The sequence below is a fragment of the Bubalus kerabau genome, chromosome 2 (assembly GCF_029407905.1).
Source record: "Bubalus kerabau isolate K-KA32 ecotype Philippines breed swamp buffalo chromosome 2, PCC_UOA_SB_1v2, whole genome shotgun sequence".
NCBI classification, from domain to species: domain Eukaryota; kingdom Metazoa; phylum Chordata; class Mammalia; order Artiodactyla; family Bovidae; genus Bubalus; species Bubalus kerabau.
In genome coordinates this window covers 83,838,951-83,858,494 of record NC_073625.1, presented here as the reverse complement: position 1 = coordinate 83,858,494, position 19,544 = coordinate 83,838,951, and the positions used below count along the sequence as shown (strand labels likewise).

General features: G+C 35.5%; 1 protein-coding gene across 2 annotated transcripts in view; it reads right to left on the bottom strand.

The window, feature by feature from the left end:
* The window catches only part of EPHA3 (EPH receptor A3), a 412,248-nt gene that overhangs the window by 71,857 nt on the left and 320,847 nt on the right, over positions 1–19,544 (bottom strand). Inside the window, exons 6-7 of one of the 2 annotated variants that reach the window (XM_055567856.1) lie at positions 9,286–9,410; positions 6,316–6,478 (exon numbers count right to left, since the gene is read on the bottom strand). In XM_055567856.1, the coding sequence (XP_055423831.1) occupies positions 6,316–6,478; positions 9,286–9,410 (288 nt within the window). The remainder of the gene's footprint in view (positions 1–6,315; positions 6,479–9,285; positions 9,411–19,544) is intronic. The other variant, XM_055567857.1, reaches the window with a different exon arrangement.

Below are 19,544 nucleotides of genomic sequence, written 5' to 3'. Positions count from 1 at the left end.
GATATTTCTTAAACCTCAGATACTGATGCCTCATTAGAAGATCATGCATAACATGACCACTGCTCTATCTGTGGTAAATTTGGAATCACATTACAACTGTAGAATTTGAGGTTGGTTTTGCAAATTTACTTATCAGATAGGGTTAACTGCTAATTAAGAATGTGTGAGGTTAGACTGGTGTTCCAAACTATGCATTAATATAATACGTATTTATCTAATGGTGTTCTGCACCTCCTGCTCCTCAATATGCCTAGTTTGTAACACACTATATAATAAATATTTGATTTTTATGGTTCTGTGATTTGTGTTCTCTCTTGTTAAAGCAACTATTCATTTTGGTGTTGTTAATGTCAATAACTATTTAAAAGTTTGAAAAAATTCCGTCTACAATCATTTCAAAATGAGGAACTTTCTTTGTGGCACTTAAAATTTATAAAAAGATTTAGAACTGCAAATTTTAAATTGCAATTATATTTTATTATTGTGGCATCTAAAATTTTAAATTGGTTTTAAACCTCTTCACAGAGGTTTGCACTTCCACAGTACTTTGCATCCTTGTTTTTATGTCCTGAAAGCGTGATTTCTCCGTGTTCATTCCATCACAGGAAGATTAGGCGAGGTCTAACGTACAGACTCCATATCTGAGACTTGAATCCTCTGTGCCATCCAAGGGGGATTGGTTCCAGGACCTTCTATAGATACCAAAATTTAAGGATGCTAAAGTCCCTTTTATAAATTGGTGTAGTGTTTACATATAACTTAAACACATCCTGCCTTATATATTGAAGCATCTCCAGATTACTAATAATATATAATAAAAATTAATGCAATGTAAATAGTTGCTGGATTGCCATAAATTAAAGTGCTTTTTAGAATTTTCTGGAATTGTTTTGTGTATATATATATATGTATATATAAAAATTTTATTGAAGTACAGTCTAGTGGATTTTCAATGCTGTATTAGTTAATTTCTGCTGTACAACAAAGTGACAGTTATACATATATATTCTTTTTCAAATTCTTTCCTATTCTATTCCACTATGGTTTTATCACAGGATATTAAATATTGCTGCTGTTATTGTTCAGTTGCTCAGTCTTGTCCAGTTTTTTGTGGCCCTATGGACTGCAGCAGGCCAGGCTTCCTTTCCTGTCCTTCACCATTCCTGGAGCTTGCTCAAGGTCATGTCCACTGAGTTGCCAATGTCATCCAACCATCTCATCCTTTGTCATCCCCCCATCTCATCCTTTATAATCCCCTTCTCCTTGTGCCTTCAATCTTTCCCAGAATCAGTGTCTTTTTCAATGAGTTGGTTCTTCCCATAAGCTGGCCAAAGTGTTGGAGTTCAGCTTCAGCATCAGTCCTTCTAATGAATATTCAGGGTTGAATTCCTTTAGGATTGACCGGTTTGATCTCCTTGCAGTCCATGGGACTCTCAAGAGTCTTCTCCAATACCACAGTTCAAAGGCATCAATTCTTTGGCACTTAGCCTTTTTTATTGTCCCACTCTCACATACATACATGACTACTGGAAAAACCATAGCTTTGACTATATGGAACTTAGTAGGCAAAGTAATGTCTCTGCTTTTTAATTCACTGTATAGGTTTCTCATTGCTTTTCTTCCAAAGAGCATCTTTAATTTCATGGTTGCAGTCACTGTCCACAGTGATTTTGGAAACCAAGAAAATAAAGTCTGTCTCTGCTTCCAGATTTTCCCCGTCTATTTGCCATGAAGTAATGGGACCAGATGCCATGATCTTCGTTTTTTAAATGCTGAGTTTAAGCCAGCATTTTACTTCCTTGTTCATCTTCAGGAAGAAGCTCTTTAATTCTTCTTTGCTTTCTGCCATAAGGGTGGTGTCATTTGCATATCTGAGGTTATTGATATTTCTCCCGGCAATCTTGATTCCAGTTTGTGCTTCATCAAGCCTGGCATTTCACATGATGTACTCTGCATGTAAGTTAAATAAGCAGGGTGACAATATACAGCCTTGACGTACTCCTTTCCCAATTTGGAACCAGTCCATTGTTCCATGTCCAGTTCTAACTGTGGTTTCTTGACCTGCATACAGATTTTGCAGGAGACATATAGGTGGGCTGGTATTCCAATCTCTTAAAAAATTTTCCACAGTTGTCATGATCCACACTGTCAAAGGCTTTAGTGCAATCAATGATGCAGAAGTAGATGTTATTCTGGAATTCTCTTGTTTTTTCAGTGATCCAAAGGATGTTGGTAATTTGATCTCTGATCCTCTGCCTTTTAAAATCCAGTTTGAATATCTGGAAGTTCTCGGTTCACTTATTGTTGAAGCTTGAAGGATTTTGAGCATTACTTTGATAGCATGTGAAATATTGTAATTGTGTGGTAGTTTTAACATTCTTTGGCATTGCCCTTCCTTGGGATTGGAATGAAAACTGATCTTTTCCAGTCCTGTGGCCACTGCTGAGTTCTTCAAATTTGCTGGCATATTGAGTGCAGCACTTTAACAGCATCATCTGCTAGGTTTTGAAGTAGCTCAGCTGGAATTCCATCACTTCACTAATTTTGCTAGCAGTATTGCTTCCTAAGGCCCACTTGACTTCACACTCCAGGATGTCTGGCTCTGTGTGAGTGACCACACCATTGTGGCTCTCTGGGTCATTAAGATCTTTTTTGTATATTTCTTCTGGGTATTCTTATGACCTCTTCTTACTATCTTCTGCTTCTGTTGCTGCTGCTGCTGCTAAGTCGCTTTAGTCGTATCCGACTCTGTGCGACCCCATAGACAGCAGCCCACCAGGCTCCCCTGTCCCTGGGATTCTCCAGGCAAGAACACTGGAGTGGGTTGCCATTTCCTTCTCCAATGCATAAAAGTGAAAAGTGAAAGTGAAGTCGCTCAGTCATGTCCGACTCTTAGCGACCCCATGGACTGCAGCCCACCAGGCTCCTCTGTCCATGGGATTTGCCAGGCAAGAGTACTGGAGTGGGGTGCCATTGCCTTCTCCGCTGCTTCTGTTAGGTCCACACTGTTTCTGTCCTTTATTGGGCCTATCTTTGCATGAAATGCTCCCTTGGTATCTCTAATTTTCTTGAAGAGATCTTTAGTGTTTCCCATTCTATTGTTTTCATCTTTTCCTTTGCATTGTTCATTTAGGAAGGCTTTCTTATCTCTCCTTGCTCTTCTCTCAAACTCTGCATTCAAATGGATATATCTTCTTTCCTTTTCTCCTTTGCCTTTAGCTTCTCGTCTTTTCTCAGTTATTTGTAAGTCCTCCTGAGAACCACTGTGTCTTTTTGCATTTCTTTTCTTGGGGATGGGGATGGCCTGCTGTACAATGTCACAAACCTCAGCCCATAGTTCTTCAGGCACTGTGTCTATCAGACTTAATCCCCTGAATCAATTTGTTACTTCCACTATATAATAGTAAGGGATTTGATTTCGTTTATACCTGAATGGTGTCATCTGCATATCTGAGGTTACTGATATTTCTCCCAGCAATCTTGATTCCAGTTTGTTTTTTTGGGGGGCTCCAAAATCACTGCAGATGGTGACTGCAGCCATGAAATTAAAAGACACTTACTCCTTGGAAGGAAAGTTATGACCAACCTAGATAGCATATTGAAAAGCAGAGACATTACTTTGCCAACAAAGATCCATCTAGTCAAGGCTATGGTTTTTCCTGTGGTCATGTATGGAGAGAATTGGAATGTGAAGAAGGCTGAGTGCCAAAGAATTGATGCTATTGAATTGTGTTGGAGAAGACTCTTTAGAGTCCCTTGGGCTGCAAGGAGATCCAACCAGTCCATTCTGAAGGAGATCTTCCCTGGGATTTCTTTGAAAGGAATGATGCTAAAGCTGAAACTCCAGTACTTTGGCCACCTCATGCAAAGAGTTGACTCATTGGAAAAGACTGATGCTGGGAGGGATTGTGGGCAGGAGGAGAAGGGGACGACAGAGGATGAGATGGCTGGATGGCATCACTGACTCGATGGACATGAGTTTGAGTGAACTCCTGGAGTTGGTGATGGACAGGGAGGCCTGGCGTGCTGCGATTCATGGGGTCGCAAAGAGTCGGACATGACTGAGCGACTGAACTGAACTGAACTGAACTGGTACCTGAATGGCCTACTGGTTTTCCCCATGTTCTTCAATTTAAGTCTGAATTTTGCAACTAGGAGTTCATGATCTGAGCCACAGTCAGCTCCTGGTCTTGTTTTTGCTGATTGTACAGAGGTTTCCCATTTTTGGCTGCATAGACAATAAATAATCTGATTTCAGTATTGACCATCTGGTGATATCCATGTGTACAGTCATCTCTTGTGTTTTTGGAAGAGGGTTTGCTATGACCAGTGTATTTTCTTGGCAAAACTCTGTTTGCCTTTGTCCTGCTTCATTTTGTACTCCAAGGCCAAACTTGCCTGTTTGGTCCAGATATCCCTTGACTTTCTACTTTTGTACATTTTTGATTCAAGGTTGTTTGGATCTGTGAATGTGGAACCCATAGATCTTGAGGGTCAACTGTGTAGATTTATGTTTTTGAGGATGGAAGCACCCTTTTGAGTAGAGGAATTGTCATGTTTCAGCTGTGAGCTCATAAATTCTAACACTAGGTTCTCATACCTTGCAGAAGGTAGAGCTAGCATTTCTAATTGTCTGACAAAAAAATGTGCGATAAAATATTTATTTTATCATGTTAACTTAAACAGCTTTTATAATTTTTGTTAATCTTGAATATTTCTATGAAACATGAAATTTGGGCATGAAATTCTACCATACCAATAACAATGTAATTTTGTATCATGAGTCAAATATTTACAAAATAGGAAATATAGATACGGAGAGAAAAGGCATCTTGAAACTGTCAAAAGAGATTACTGGGTTTCATTTCAATTGTATGCTGGGCATTGTCAGACTCTCCCTTGATAATCTGTTTCTAAAGAGTGTTCATCTTTGTCTTTGACCCTGTTTTACAACTGTGAAATTAGTTCTAAGTAAAAAACTAAGAATAGTTATATACAGTATATAATTTTTCTCATTACAATTAGAATGATTCATTAACTAGAGATATGACTGTTTTATGTTAGAAAAGATGACCTCAATCATTATATTTATTGTCCTACAGTATATTAACCAGATTTGGATTAACCAATTTATTTAAGTTTTCCTGATGGTCTACACTCATACACACAAACAGACACAAACATGTATGTATATGTATATATGTATTTGTTCTTCATGCTGCTGCTGCTGCTGAGTCACTTAAGTCGTGTCCGACTCTGTGTGACCCCATAGACCACAGCCCACAAGGCTCCCCTGTCCCTGGGATTCTCCTGGCAAGAACACTGGAGTGGGTTGCCAGTTCCTTCTCCAATGCATGAAAGTGAAAAGTGAAAGTGAAGTTGCTCAGTCATGTCTGACTCTCGGCGACCCCATGGACTGCAGCCTTCCAGCCTCCTCCATCCATAGGGTTTTCTAGGCAAGAGTACTGGAGTGGGGTGCCATTGCCTTCTCCATATTTCCCTTTAAATCTGTTTAATTTGTTACTAGCTTCTTCATTAATAAGGTAAATGAAATCTTTAATCTGTGTTTATTTTAATTAATATTGTAGACATGATTTTATCTTTTTAAAATTATATTTTAGTTGAGGTTTTTTCCTAATATGAACCAAATGCATTTGAAGAAAAGCAGAGTGCTATTGGGAAAATGTTTGCCAATTTTATAAATTTAGTGTCAGACACACAGGAATATCCAAATTACTTGTGAATGTGAATGAGGTGATGAATGAAGTTTAGATATCCTTAATCTCCAAATGATACTAGATCCATGAGAATTAAAACAATATTAAGTTCCTCATGGATCATCAAGTTTCTTTCTTTATAGTTCATTTAACCATGCAATGAACCTGGAATATCTGAATTAAGCGGTACTTTAATATTCAAGTTAACTTTAATATTAAAGTTAAAAGATTGCCATGAACATTGTAATGTTCTTCAAAGACATTTATGTCCAATAGAAGATTAGAAGCATTCCAGGCATTAGAATATGTTCCATTTGAAAAAACAGAAAAAAAAAGATATACACTTACACAAGCATAAGTATACATATACAATGCTATGCAAAATTATTAAATGTTCCCCAAGCAATAGTGAAGGACAGGGGAGCCTGGCATGCGGCAGTCCATGGGGTAGCAAAGAGTCAGACACGACTTAACTACAACAAGAAGCAATATACTCTCAATGTATTACATATTTAACTAAAACTGATTGTGAGAATGAATTATCAGACATCTTTGCAACAGCCTTTCCCTCATACACTATATTGAAGAAAATACGTACAGTCTGGACTGGTTTCAAACTCAAACTTGCGACTGTTGGTCCCATATCCAGCTGCGGTCCGGGCTCGGATTTGGAATACGTATGTAGTATCAGGCTTGAGGCTACTGATGGTAACATTAGTGCCTCGTGCCCTGAGAATCGTATAACTTGTTTCTTGTTCCTGCTTTGAGGTAAGAAAAATCATGTTAAAACCGAATCTTCCTAGTCATGTCAGATGGTAAAAAGCTGAACCCCTCTAAACCAGTTCTTTTACATTTAACACAGCTCATATGATGGATAAGATATGACAATTGTTTAACTCTCTGAATGTAATAGAGGCATTTTTAAGCTAAAAATATTTATAGAATGTCCCATCTTGGATAAAATAATCTGTTCCCTGCAAATAATGCAGAAAAAATTAGTCTTAATTTTTGCCAGTTAATGAATATGTGGATGAAAATAAGTTATCTTCAAAGCCAGAGCTGAATGAAAGCTTCAGTCTAGTTTTAAGAATAAACTTTCAAAGAGGAAAATATCCCTTGAATTAAGCTTAACAGGCATCTCAGAAATATTTCTATTAACTGTAAACTATTAAATTTAAGAAGGTCCAAATTTTATGCACAATTCTACATTAATAACTTCCTTAGTATCAACTATATTTGCAATGTGTTTAATCTAAGTCAGTGTGGTTTAGTAGAGATGAAAATCTTCAGATAAATGTCTAGAAATATTTCCCCAAAGAGTTCACCATTGTACATTGGGAGGTTCACATTGCACATGAATTATAAAGGCTTTTTGTGTCAAGCCTTGTTTATGAAAATTGACTTTACATAGAATTGTGTTTTTCCTTTAACATACATTAGTATATAAGTACCTAAGTTCAAGTAATGGTGGAATGTCCCTGGTATCTGGGGTGGGCCTGGAATAGGAGATATAAAACAATGCATATCCTCAACCCAAACTAAATAGAATATTACAGAAAAAAAAGTCATGCATTACATATACTTTTTAGCTAAAGATGCTGCTTATGTATCAGATAGCATTTGAGTTAGTATATTAAATAATGAAGAAGGCTGAATATATTTACTTTACAGAAATCATTATTTTATGTGTTAAAAAATTTATTAAGCATATATCTACATGGTTGTATTCATCATCATTAATGAACTAAATAGTCAAGACCTTGACTAGTCAAATCTAGTCAAAGTTAGATCTTTTAGGGCTTAAATCTTAGTGAAACATTAAAAATATTTCTAAGTATCATACATATTTGGAAAAAATTTTTAATTTCAAAATTTATGAATATTTGCTATAAATATTTGTATAAAGTAATTTAAAATAATATACATAAGTATACATTGACTTTAAAATGCATAGACAATAAAAATAGATTCAGTCACTTTTTCCTATGCTAGTTAATATTGTTTCAAAATATTGTTTTATGCTTTCTTTGAAATAAGTTCAGAAAATGATTTATGTTTGTAAAAGATATGAATGTAGGTTAGTAGTATGTTTGAATCAGTGCTACAGAAAAGTTGGGTGTTCCCTGGTTCTGCTATCCCATCTGAACTGAGGTGCATCATTAATTACCTTTTTATTGTGTTGTATCATCTATAAAACATGGATTCTTATATTTGCTATCTTGTCACATTTTTAAAAATAGAAGATTATGATCAAATGGGTATTTGACAGTACCACAGTGGATCACTGAAAGCTAGGAGGTAATTTATTCATACTATGATTTTGGCACAATGAAGTTTATTAGGTCTCACTTTCTCTCAGTCAAAGAGACATATCCTTTTCCCTATAGGGGGCAGTATGAAAAAAATGGCATCATACTTGTGAAATACTTTAACTTCAAAAAAAGCATAACTACATGGTGCAGAGAAATGCTTATACATTAGATTTTTTTTGCATAACTGACCATACCACTAATTCTCACATCTCTTAATGATCCATTTTCATTTAGAAGAAGATATGCAACACAGGGGAAAACATATTACATGAGGAGTGATGACTGTCAGAATTCAAAACAGAGAACCAATGTTTATTAGCAATGAGGCTATGAGAAATTCAAATGTCACTCTCAGTTTTTGTAATTGTAAAAGAACCTATTTACTTACTCTCATCAGATTATCAAACAACTCAAAATAATGTATGTAGACGTGTTCTGTAAATAGAAGCTATCAATACACAATTCATTTTAAAATACTTTGTAAACTGCAGCAGATAAATGAATATGTTGTGTTCATATTAGTAGCTATGAAACCACCCAGCTCTATTGATAAGGTTTGAATACATCTTGTTTTCAAACCTCACCATAATTTATAACCAGGGAGAAATAAGTGGTACCTAGAGTGATGAAATATCATGGCCTGAATTATACTTACAAATAATTATGTACTTATTTTTTATAATTGTATTACCAAACACAATTTTATAATGTGAGGCACACATACTCCCATCTTCTAATCTCCTTGTACAAAGTAAAGAAAGCTTTCATCATCAGTTCACTGATATAATGGTTTTGTTACCAGTTCAACATTCCTATCGGTATTGAATAAAATTCATGTGAATGTGAAGATCAGAAAATGATGCTTAATGCAATGAACTTAGGAATGAACTTATGAATGAACTTGATGCAATGAACTTAGGAACTTCATCGATAGATGAAGGAATTGCTATATAATGGTTGTTTAGAACAAGGGTCTCCTGTGGAAGACACAAATGTCATCTCTAATATCATAACTAGATGGCTTACGTTCAATGGTAACATCTTTGCTATGGCTTATTTCTGTAGAATGGGGGATATTCAATACAATAATTCCTAAACCCTCCTCTACCTATAAATCAAAGGTAGCACATGACCAGAGTTCTAAATAGAGCATTTTTACTAGCTAGCAGTGTCATTCGTTTCTTTGCAAGAGTGTACTCATGAGAAAATAACCTCTTCCCTGACACAATTCAACTCTTTTAACATTATCTCCCCACCTTTTCGTAGTATTTGACCTCATAGTCCAATATGATCCCATTAGGGTGTTCAGGTTCTTGCCAGGATAAAGAAATGCTGTTTCTGGATGTCCGGTCTTTCTTAATCGTCATGACAGGTGATGGAGCTGTAAAGAGAGGATGGGAGGGTATGATGGGAAAAGGAAAATTAATTGGATTGGGAAGGGCAGTAAAGAAGAGCAGAGAGGGAAGGGGACAAGCAAATGGAACCTATCATTGTTCTAATCTTGGCAAGAAAGCACTATTTCCATTTCAAAGGCTCTTGAGTATTAATCTGGCCCCATATCAAGCCTCAGCAGCTGGATTATAGCCCTGGTACATAGAGGCCTATGGAAAATGAGCTGAGATTTTCAGCTGCTGGTGGACTAGTGGCAAGTGAGCAGATGTTTTCCATCTGCTACTATAATGTAAGCAATGAAATATATTTGATATATTAAAAAAGAAAAAAAACATTAGGACTACCTATTTGTTATAATGTTGCAAAGTTATGAATGCCAGAGTCTTCAGCTCATTGATAACATTTTCATATGCAACTCTGTAAGAGGACTGGAATCCATTATGCACAAGGAGTCCCATGGTATCCATAGGTAATAATAATATTTAGTGTATTGTAAAATAGATAGGATTTAGGACATAGTAAAATAGATCTTGACTTCTGACAAAAAAGCTCTCATGAATAAAAATATATATACCAGGAAACAATAATCTCTACTTTTACATTTCCACTTCTTAAAAAAGTATATTTAATAAGAAGTACTGAGGAAGTGGGTGTTCTTCGTGTCACAATTCTCTAGATATATTTTGAGGCTCTTATTGGGTGGTGACTCTTTGTTATGTTTTTCCTATGCATTATCAAAAATATAAATATGAATAAAAAACATCTGTCTGGATCAGATATCACAGGGTCACCATGTTTTCTAATGGAAGATTAAACATGTTTTAAGTGATATCATACTTCAAATCCTTCCATTACAAAGAAAAATGCATACTATCCATCAATGCACTCTTGGTTTCAAATCTCAGTCTTGGTACACTGGCCAACCAAAATCCCCACTGTGAAGTTCAGCAGCGTTCTTCCCTAACGGAATGCAGTAAAACAAATTACAAACACGAAACAAACAAAAATCAAGAGTTCTCAGGAACACTAACTGTTGAATTGCTTTCATTACTAAGGGACATATTTTTTAAAGATTTTTCTCAAATCAAGGATTATTAGAACGCCATGTATTTGCCTTTCCTATAAGAGCTAGCAATAGATGTTTCCTATATGGGGTCGCAAGAGTCGGACACGACTGAGCGACTGATCTGATCTTATATGTGGATTTGCTGTTTCTATGATTATCAGATATCATTATTATTATTAACATTATTATGATTATCTTGCCAGCTTTTGCATCCAAACTGCCATCCAAATTATTCCTGTCTATAAATGCCTTTTATTTTGTTCTTTACTTAAAAATAGAGCTTTCATTAAACTTCCCTTGTGACACTTCTTTACAAAGTGTAAACTTAAAGCATTTATTACAGCAAATTTTCTGTCTTCTTATTTCTACTATATGTCATGTCTTATGAGTTTTTGTAATTACAGTCTCATTATTTTAATGGCCAGGGGATGATCACTTCATTTTTTTCCAAAGTAAAATGTAAGTGTTGCTTTTATGATGGAAAAGTAAAATCATTTCTTTTATCACATTTCACACCCATTAACAATTAATATACTTTCATGTGGCCTTCCCCGGTGGCTCAGTTGGTAGAGAACCTGCCTGTAATACAGGAGATGTGGGTTGGATCTGTGGGTCAGGAAGATCCCCTGGAGAAGGGCATGGCAACCCACTCCAGTATTCTTGGTAGAGATTCCCATGGATAGAACTCTATGGCGGGCTACAGTCCATAGAACTGCAGAAAGTCATACACTTCTGAAGCAACTGAGCAGGCATGCACGCACGCATACGTTCATGTAACTGATATCATTTACCTTTCATGTTTGCCTTTTGTATATTCAATAGTATTTTATTTTTCAAACTTGCCTCACAATATCCCCAACCCTAACACTGAGGCAGTTTGCTGCTCTGAAATTGATTTTATGTTAAGGATAAATTATTTTACACATATTTAGTGGAAATTTTATAAACTTATTCAAAATTTATAATCATGTCACTGAGTTAGAAATAAATAGCAGGTATGTTAAATTTTTAATAATTAATTTCTTTTTATTTACTCTAATATTTAGAAAAACAATTTATTATTTTCTTGTTACTAGAATAATTTCAGTCCCAATAGTGTTGCTAATAATTTTGCTTTTTTTTGTACAAAAAAATGGAGACATTTCAACAAGTTTCCTCCTGAAGTAAATCCATTAATAGAATGACTTCTAATGCATGCTTACAGGGCATTTCAAAGATGCAGAATGTTGGAACACTATCCTATTAAACCCATGGAGACCCTCCCTATTTAATTTCATATCGCTCGAAACTGGTTTATTTTCCTTAACAGTTAAAATATATTTTCAAAGAAGTTTTGAAAATTACCAGGTATAGCATCTCTCCTTAAAACAGAAGAAAGAGAAAATAATTTGTTTCTAAGAACAATTGTGAAGAGTATCACATAAACTTTTTAGTGAATGCTTTCCAGGCTCTTTTGGGGACCTGCCTAAGTTTTACTGCTTCTGCACTGTGCAAGACTTTATAACTGTTGAAATTCTTCAAAGGTCTTTGAGCAAGCTGCAGGGCCCTGCTGGATTGTAATAAATAGCCTTTTGTAATTCCACACTTACTTAAGTAGAAGCAATTGCTCAAAGCTTGTGCCATCTCTAAGTTAAATGAACTCTTTCTGATTGCTGCTTTTAGGCCCCTGTTAAGTCATTTGTTCTGCTCTTTTAATACACGCCCCTTGTGTTGGCTGCGTTTCAGGAGTTCCAGTACAGTGCACCAGCTGAAATCCCATTATGCGTAGGTAATGCTCATCAATATTTTAATATTAATCAATAATTAACAAAATCTGTTTTTCTATCCCCTAATAAATAATTTTAAGACATAATAAAATATACTGTAGGAAGAGACAAATTCCATGAGCACTCGGCTGTATCCATGCTTTCTAAATGGTTTCCTAGCATACTTTTAAATTCATGTCTTAAAGTATAATTTACCCATACTTGCTCATGTGTTGTGATACAATATGTAATATTAATGAGAAACAGTAATATGGATTACACTTTTTTTTGTTAGTTTTCAGGTATCGAAGAGTGATTTGTTCAAAATAATTTTCCAAATTCATCAGTTCAGTTCAGTCACTCAGTCGTGTTGGACTCTTTGCGACCCCATGAACCACAGCACACCAGGTCTCCCTGTCCATCACCAACTCCCAGAATTTACCCAAACTCATGTCCATTGAGTCGGTTATGCCATCCAGCCATCTCATCCTCTGTCATCCCCTTCTCTTGCTGCCTTCAATCTTTTCCAGCATCAGGGTCTTTTCAAATGAGTCAACTCTTTGCGTAAGGCGGCCAAAGTTTTGGAGTTTCACCTTCACCATCAGTCCTTCCAATGTACACCCAGGACTGATCTCCTTTAGGATGGACTGGTTGGATCTCCTTGCAGTCCAAGGGACTGTCAAGAGTCTTCCCCAACACCACAGTTCAAAAGCATCAATTCTTCAGCACTCAGCCTTCTTCACAGTCCAACTCTCACATCCATACATGACTACTGAAAAAACCATAGCCTTGACTAGACGGACCTTTGTTAGCAAAGTAATATCTTTGCTTTTTAATATACTATCTAGGTTGGTCATAACTTTCCTTCCAAGGGGTAAGCGTCTTTTAATTTCATGGCTGCAATTACCATCTGCAGTGATTTTGGAGCCCCAAAAGATAAAGTTTGCCACTGTTTCTCCATCTATTTGCCATGAAGTGATGGGACTGGATGCTATGATCTTAGTTTTCTGAATGTTGAGCTTTATGCCAACTTTTTCACTCTCTTCTTTCACTTTCATCAAGAGTCTCTTTAGTTCTTCTTCACTTTCTTCCATAAGGGTGGCAATTCATAGAAATTCTTATTTTTCTATATAAAAGAACCATAGTACTCCCAGGTGGCTCCGTGGTAAAGAACCTGCCTGCCACTTCAGGAGACAGGAGACGCAGGTTCAATCCCTGGGTTGGGAAGATTGCCTGGAGTAGGAAATGGCAACCCTTTCCAGTATTCTTGCCTGGAAAATTCTATGGAAAGAGGAGCCTTGGGGGCTACAGTCCATGGAGTTGCAGAGAGTTGAATAAGACCAAGCAACTGAACACACACACACTGCAATGTAAGTCATACATTTGACTTTTTCTCATTTCTCTGTTTATGTTTTTTTCTTAACTTGTGATTTTAAAGAATTGTGGGTAATAATTGGATGAAAAAAAGTCCTAAGATTAGAGAAATGCTTGGAAGGAGAGTGAAAAGTTACCCAGGAGGAGGAGGAAGCATAGGTTTTTCCCTAGCAAAGTGCTGGCATATAAACTAAAACAGGAATTACTGATGAACCCCACAACAGCCCAAGGTTAAGAGATTTATTCTGCTGACTTGCTTATATACAGTAAATGATATATAATTACGAGGATTCTCTTACTAATAGGAAGAAGTTGATGACAAAGTAGGCTGCTATGAAACAGGTCCAGGAATTTACACAGTGTAGTAAATGAATAATTTTGTAGGGGAAAAAAAATGAAGAAATTGGTAAGAAGAAAAATTAAGACAGTAGGAAGGTAAAAATTTCCAGTAAGTCAATGACTTTTTAAAATACTATCTTGGTTGTAACATACATTTGTGTTGTGTTTGAGGGGGAGCAAATTTTTGATCCTTTGTTTTTGCTATTCTGGGTATATTTGGATATACGTGCTCTTTGGAAAATAAAGAAAGGAGATATGATATACTTGGTTATATTTATTTTTATGAAAAATTTATTTTTATTTTTCAAAATAAAATTTTATTTTTAACTAAAATAAATAAAATAAAATTTATTTTTAACTAAAATATTTCTTAAAAGAATACAAATAAAGAGAAAAATAGTGAAGGTTGGGAGGAAAGAAAAGACCAATAAATCAAACAGTTAATCATCTTCCATGAAGTTTTTCTGAAGTTACACTGCACCACTGAAAAGTTTTGAACACTCTGAATATTGAAAAATTTATTAACGTGTGGTGTCATAGTGAATTTGCTCATGGCTCTTTCAATTCATTCTTTTAAAATGTTCTCAGCCTCTAATTAAAATAAATAAATTTAATTAAAAAAAAGACAACAGATATTTCACCCCGTATTATCCAGTACTAGCTTTTGTGAAATCTAGTATTAAAATACTTTTCAATTTCTGTACTAAGGAGACATACCTTCCTGGGAACCAAGGGCTGAATTATTCCCTGAGTATTTTCTTTCCTATTTGCTGGACACTGTGATGGCCATCTCTTGAATCACATCAATGACTAGTCCAGAAGACAGACAGAGATGAGCAACCCTTAATAGTTCATAATTGAACATTAATTATTTATTTATAGAGGACTGGTAAGATTTTCTTTCAATACCAGCCTAACCTGAGCCATTGACTGCATCTAATGAAATAATAGAAACAAACAAACAAACAAAACAAATTACAACAGGGAAGCAAAGATATTAGGCTAAGAAAGGATTTTTTGTAAAGAGATCTGGTTAGAGATGGGGCGTGTGTAATTGACAATTTGCCTTTTAATCACACAACACTTGCACAGGTCACATATACTGACAGACATGGAAGGGCTTCATTATTTTAACGATGGTGTTTTTAAGCTACATTTACTACTATTCTGCAACTAAAATATGATCCATCCTTAGAATCAGGAAGTCAAAACTTCAAAATTCAATTCCTAAAGGATCTGGTTTGGTTCGTTTGTTTTTATTGGGACTTTCCTCTTTCTGGGTTTGGGAATTTCTAATGAACCTCTGAGGTATCTCTGTGGTTTAAAGATTGGACAAGTTAAAGTAATAACAAAATGGCTCAGTTTTTCTAAGTGAGCCAAAGCTTTAAAAAATTATCTCCATGGGAAAATATCATGTAGTAAATGGTTGAAAGATTTTTCCTTTGAATCAGGCATGCGTTTAAACGCCTTACTCTCTTATTTTTTTGTACCATTCATTACAATGCCCACTTTAGAACATTTCCTTCTTAGTTTTTTCAGAAGTGAACATTTCTATTAAATCCAGAAACACTCTTGAGTTTGAATGAACATAATCATTCATAGCTTAATGTTTTCCATTTCACCACCCCTGTCGTGATTTTCCCAGCTTGTTGTTCTCTGGAATTTCCTGTTTTGGTCCCAGGACTCACCACTTTCACAGTCTAACCAGTTTGAATTTCAGCTATACTTCATATATTCCCCCTCACCAATAACACTGCATGCCAGTCAGCTTCAGCATCAGAAAGCCGATAAATTTCCTCTCTACTCAGTTCTTCCCTCTCCTCAGTTATTTTCCAGCCCTGCTTCAGCTCAAACCCTTGCCATTTTTCATGTGCACTGGATTCTGTGTTTTCAACTCAATATTTACAGAACTTCCTTCAATTTTCTATACATTTTTGATGATCTATCATTCATAAAGCAAATGAAACATTAAACCCCCCTTCAAAATCTCATAATTTCAAAGCAGTTTTCCTAAATTTAACTAAAAAATAAGCTTCAATGGAAAGGTATAGCAATCTCAATTGTGAAGAATTTGATGTCAGAAAACTTTTAAGATCACACATTTGGGAAATTTTGGAGTATCATAGGATATGTAATTTGAAATAATTACATTATTATTTAAGATTCCTCATTAGACTGTAGTGATAAATATGTACCAGATTTACCATTTATTGTTCTCCTTTCAAAGTAAAATTTTGACGACAATACCTTCGGCCATCTGCCTACAACTGTACTTGCCATACCTTCCCTGTCTGGAACACTCTTTCTCTTCTCTTTTCCATTGGAAAAATCTCTTCTACTCATCATCTTTAGAAATCCATTGCTAATTTAATTGCCCCATAAAGCTTTTTCTGGGTCCCTCAGACAATAGTTAATCAGTTCCGTTCTCTGTTCTGATATATAGTATAGTTGTTAATTCTATTATTATTTAGCCAACCACATTGTGTTGCAATTATATCATTTGGTTATCTGCACGTCTTCCCATCAGATTATAGGTTCCTTAGAGTCTTTACTGCCTAGCATCACATTAAATCTGTATAAATCTAGTTATTCAGTTTGGTTAGCTTTGCAGTAAGATATACAATATACTTTGTGACTAGTTCCTTTGAAAGATAACCTTATTTAGCTCTTGACTTAGTATTAAAATAACAACATTCAAATAAAAATGAAAATTATAGTATGTTAAACAGAGATACTTTTTCTATAAAATTATCCCATCTATTTTGTATAGTAAAGAGAAAAAAATTTTAAACTGAATCAATAGTGTTGGGAGAAAAACATTCGAAAACGTATACATCAAAAGTAAATTTTGAGGATCTCTCCACCTACATTTTGTTAATGGAGTATATAGAGGGGAAAATTTTAGGCTTCTCTGTTCTAAATGTCTAAAAGACTCTAAAATTTTAATTATTGAGTTTTGAATAACTCACAGTATTTTTAGAGTGGAGAATGCAGTTAAAATATATAACCTCATTCCCATTTCAGCATGGAGCAATAAAAGAGAAAAAAACTTTATTAATAGAACAGTTTATTTCATAGGTGTTTATTGCATGAATTCATTGAAAGATGCTGTTTTTGATTTTTAAAATTGATCTTTACATTTATATTTTAACATCATGTTCTCCTTCTATTAATACCATTCAATATCCTCATAGAATTGGATCAGTCTTCAATATGTCATTTTAAAAAATCAAGTTCTTCTTGTATTTCTCCATTATTCTCACTACTATCACACTCACCACACTCTGACACTTCTAGTCACCAAATGTGTGGGTTCCCCCACACTAATCAATTCTGATTTGGTTTCCTACAATCTGAGTTGAGAAGGGAATGGCTACCCACTCCAGTATTCTTGCCTGGAGAATACCATGGATAGAGGAACCTGGTGGACCCCAGTCCATGGGATCACAAAGAATTGAACTCAACTGAGTGACAGAACTCAGGGAAACATATTTACCAGTTTATTAATATGGTAAAGAGTACAGAAGAACAGTCAGGTGAAGAGACATAGGGCAAGGTCTGGGAAGGCCTTAAGTGCAGGAGCTTGTCTCTATGAGTTGGGGTGTGTTCACTGACCTGGAAGACCTAATAACCCCATACTATTGGGATTTTTATGGAAGTTCTATCACGTAGGCATCATGGATCATTAACTCCAATTTCAGTCCTTCTCCCTTATCAAAGGAATTGGGTGGGCTGAAATTTTCAGGTGTCGAATAAAGGCTTGGTCTTTCTGGTGACTAGCCCTCCTCCAGAAGCCTTTCAGAAGTCCATCTAGGGTCTCCTCATTAGAACAACACACTCCAATCACTCAAAAAATTGCAAGGGCTTCAGAGGCCTGTGTTTGGAACCAGAGTAGAAGACAAAAGGACGGAAGATATTCCTAGTACTCTTATCACTTAGGAAATTATGAGTTTTAGGAGTTCTGTGCCAGAAACAGGAGACAGAGACTAATGAAAATATTTTCTATTATTTTATATACATGATAAGACTTTGAAAATCTATGGGGGTAATCATAGTTTTCATTATTAAAGAGGTTAATATTGATACATTGCTATTATTATGGCTTTTATTATCCATAATTCTGAAATTAAAAAATCATGTAGGTAAGAAGTAACAAAAATAGAGCAAACAAAGATTTCTTTTAAAATTGGTTGTCTTTGAAAAATGCAGTATACAAGCAAACTTGTTATAAAATATTGAGATTCTGAGAGACATTATATACATTTATAGCATCAGTACATTTTGGAAACAAAATAATGTCCTTTGGATTTGCCGAGATATTCTACCATATTTTTCTCCCTTAAAGTTCTTTGGAGACCCATGAATACTGTCAACATGTCTGCAGTCTCGGAGTTCACTGAGCCCTAATCAAGGACATCACACACTGGTGTACAAGGCAATGAAAATGACAGGTGGTTTATTTATTTAAATACATGTGTGTGTGTGTGTGTATGTGTGTGTGTGTGTAGCCTAAGGTTCTTTCTTTACACATATAATGTGATGCTCATGGAGGGTCTGATTGTCATTTTGTATAAGACAACTAAAATTCAATTACATTTAGAGCATTCTTTTCTTCATCAATTACACAAGAAGCGTAAAATACTCTCAAAATTCCATGACAGATAGACCTTTAGCTATGTATACATTATTTTTAAATATGCAATATCCTTTATATCATTCCTGAAAATCCAAACCTCACACTTCTAAGGCCTGAGCCTAAATTTAGAAAAGTGCATTCCAGAGATAATACAAACAATCTACATTAAAAGGATAGAATCTTCCCTCCCAGAGAGCTGCAAGTTGTCTGAGAAATTCCTCACTTCATGAGATTTCTAAATACCTTAAAATTTCCAGAAGATACAACTTGGCTTTGGGAGTAATAATGTATCTTAATTCAGATTTTTTCAACTTTCTCCCTAGATAAAATTTCTAGTTATTCTATTTAGAAAATCTGCCTTAATGGGATTTTAATATCCCAAGTTCCTACCCAATGTAGGATTGTAAGTGTGTTGTCTTAATGCAGTGGCATCTACAAAATAAAGACAACAGATTAGAAATGTCAAAACCAAAGTTAATCATCAAATTTTAAATACTAATTATGGTCTCTTGGGCAAAATCAAAAGATATCTTATACAACTTTTAGTATAGACAATATTATTTTAGCATAGATGACTCCAAAGATTGCTAGGAGCAGCTGTTGAATGTAGCTAATAGACATGTGGTGGTAGAAAAAGGTGATGGTTCAAGATAAAGCCCAGATGAATGAAGAGAACACTTCACAGGAGAACTAGGCTAATCACAATGTGAGGCTGTGTTTGTTTTAAAGGACTGCTGAAGTTATAAGTCTGGTTCTGAGTCAGAGTCCTTCAGGGACAGAGTTACTACATTTCAGCACAGGATACATGTGCATGCATGGTCGCTCAGACGTGTCTGACTCTTTGCGACCCCATGGACTTCAGCTTGCCAGGCTCCACTTTCTATGGGATTCTCCATGCAAGAATACTGGAGTGAGCTGCCATTCCCTTCTCCGGGGAATCTTTTTGACCCGGGTGTCGAGCCC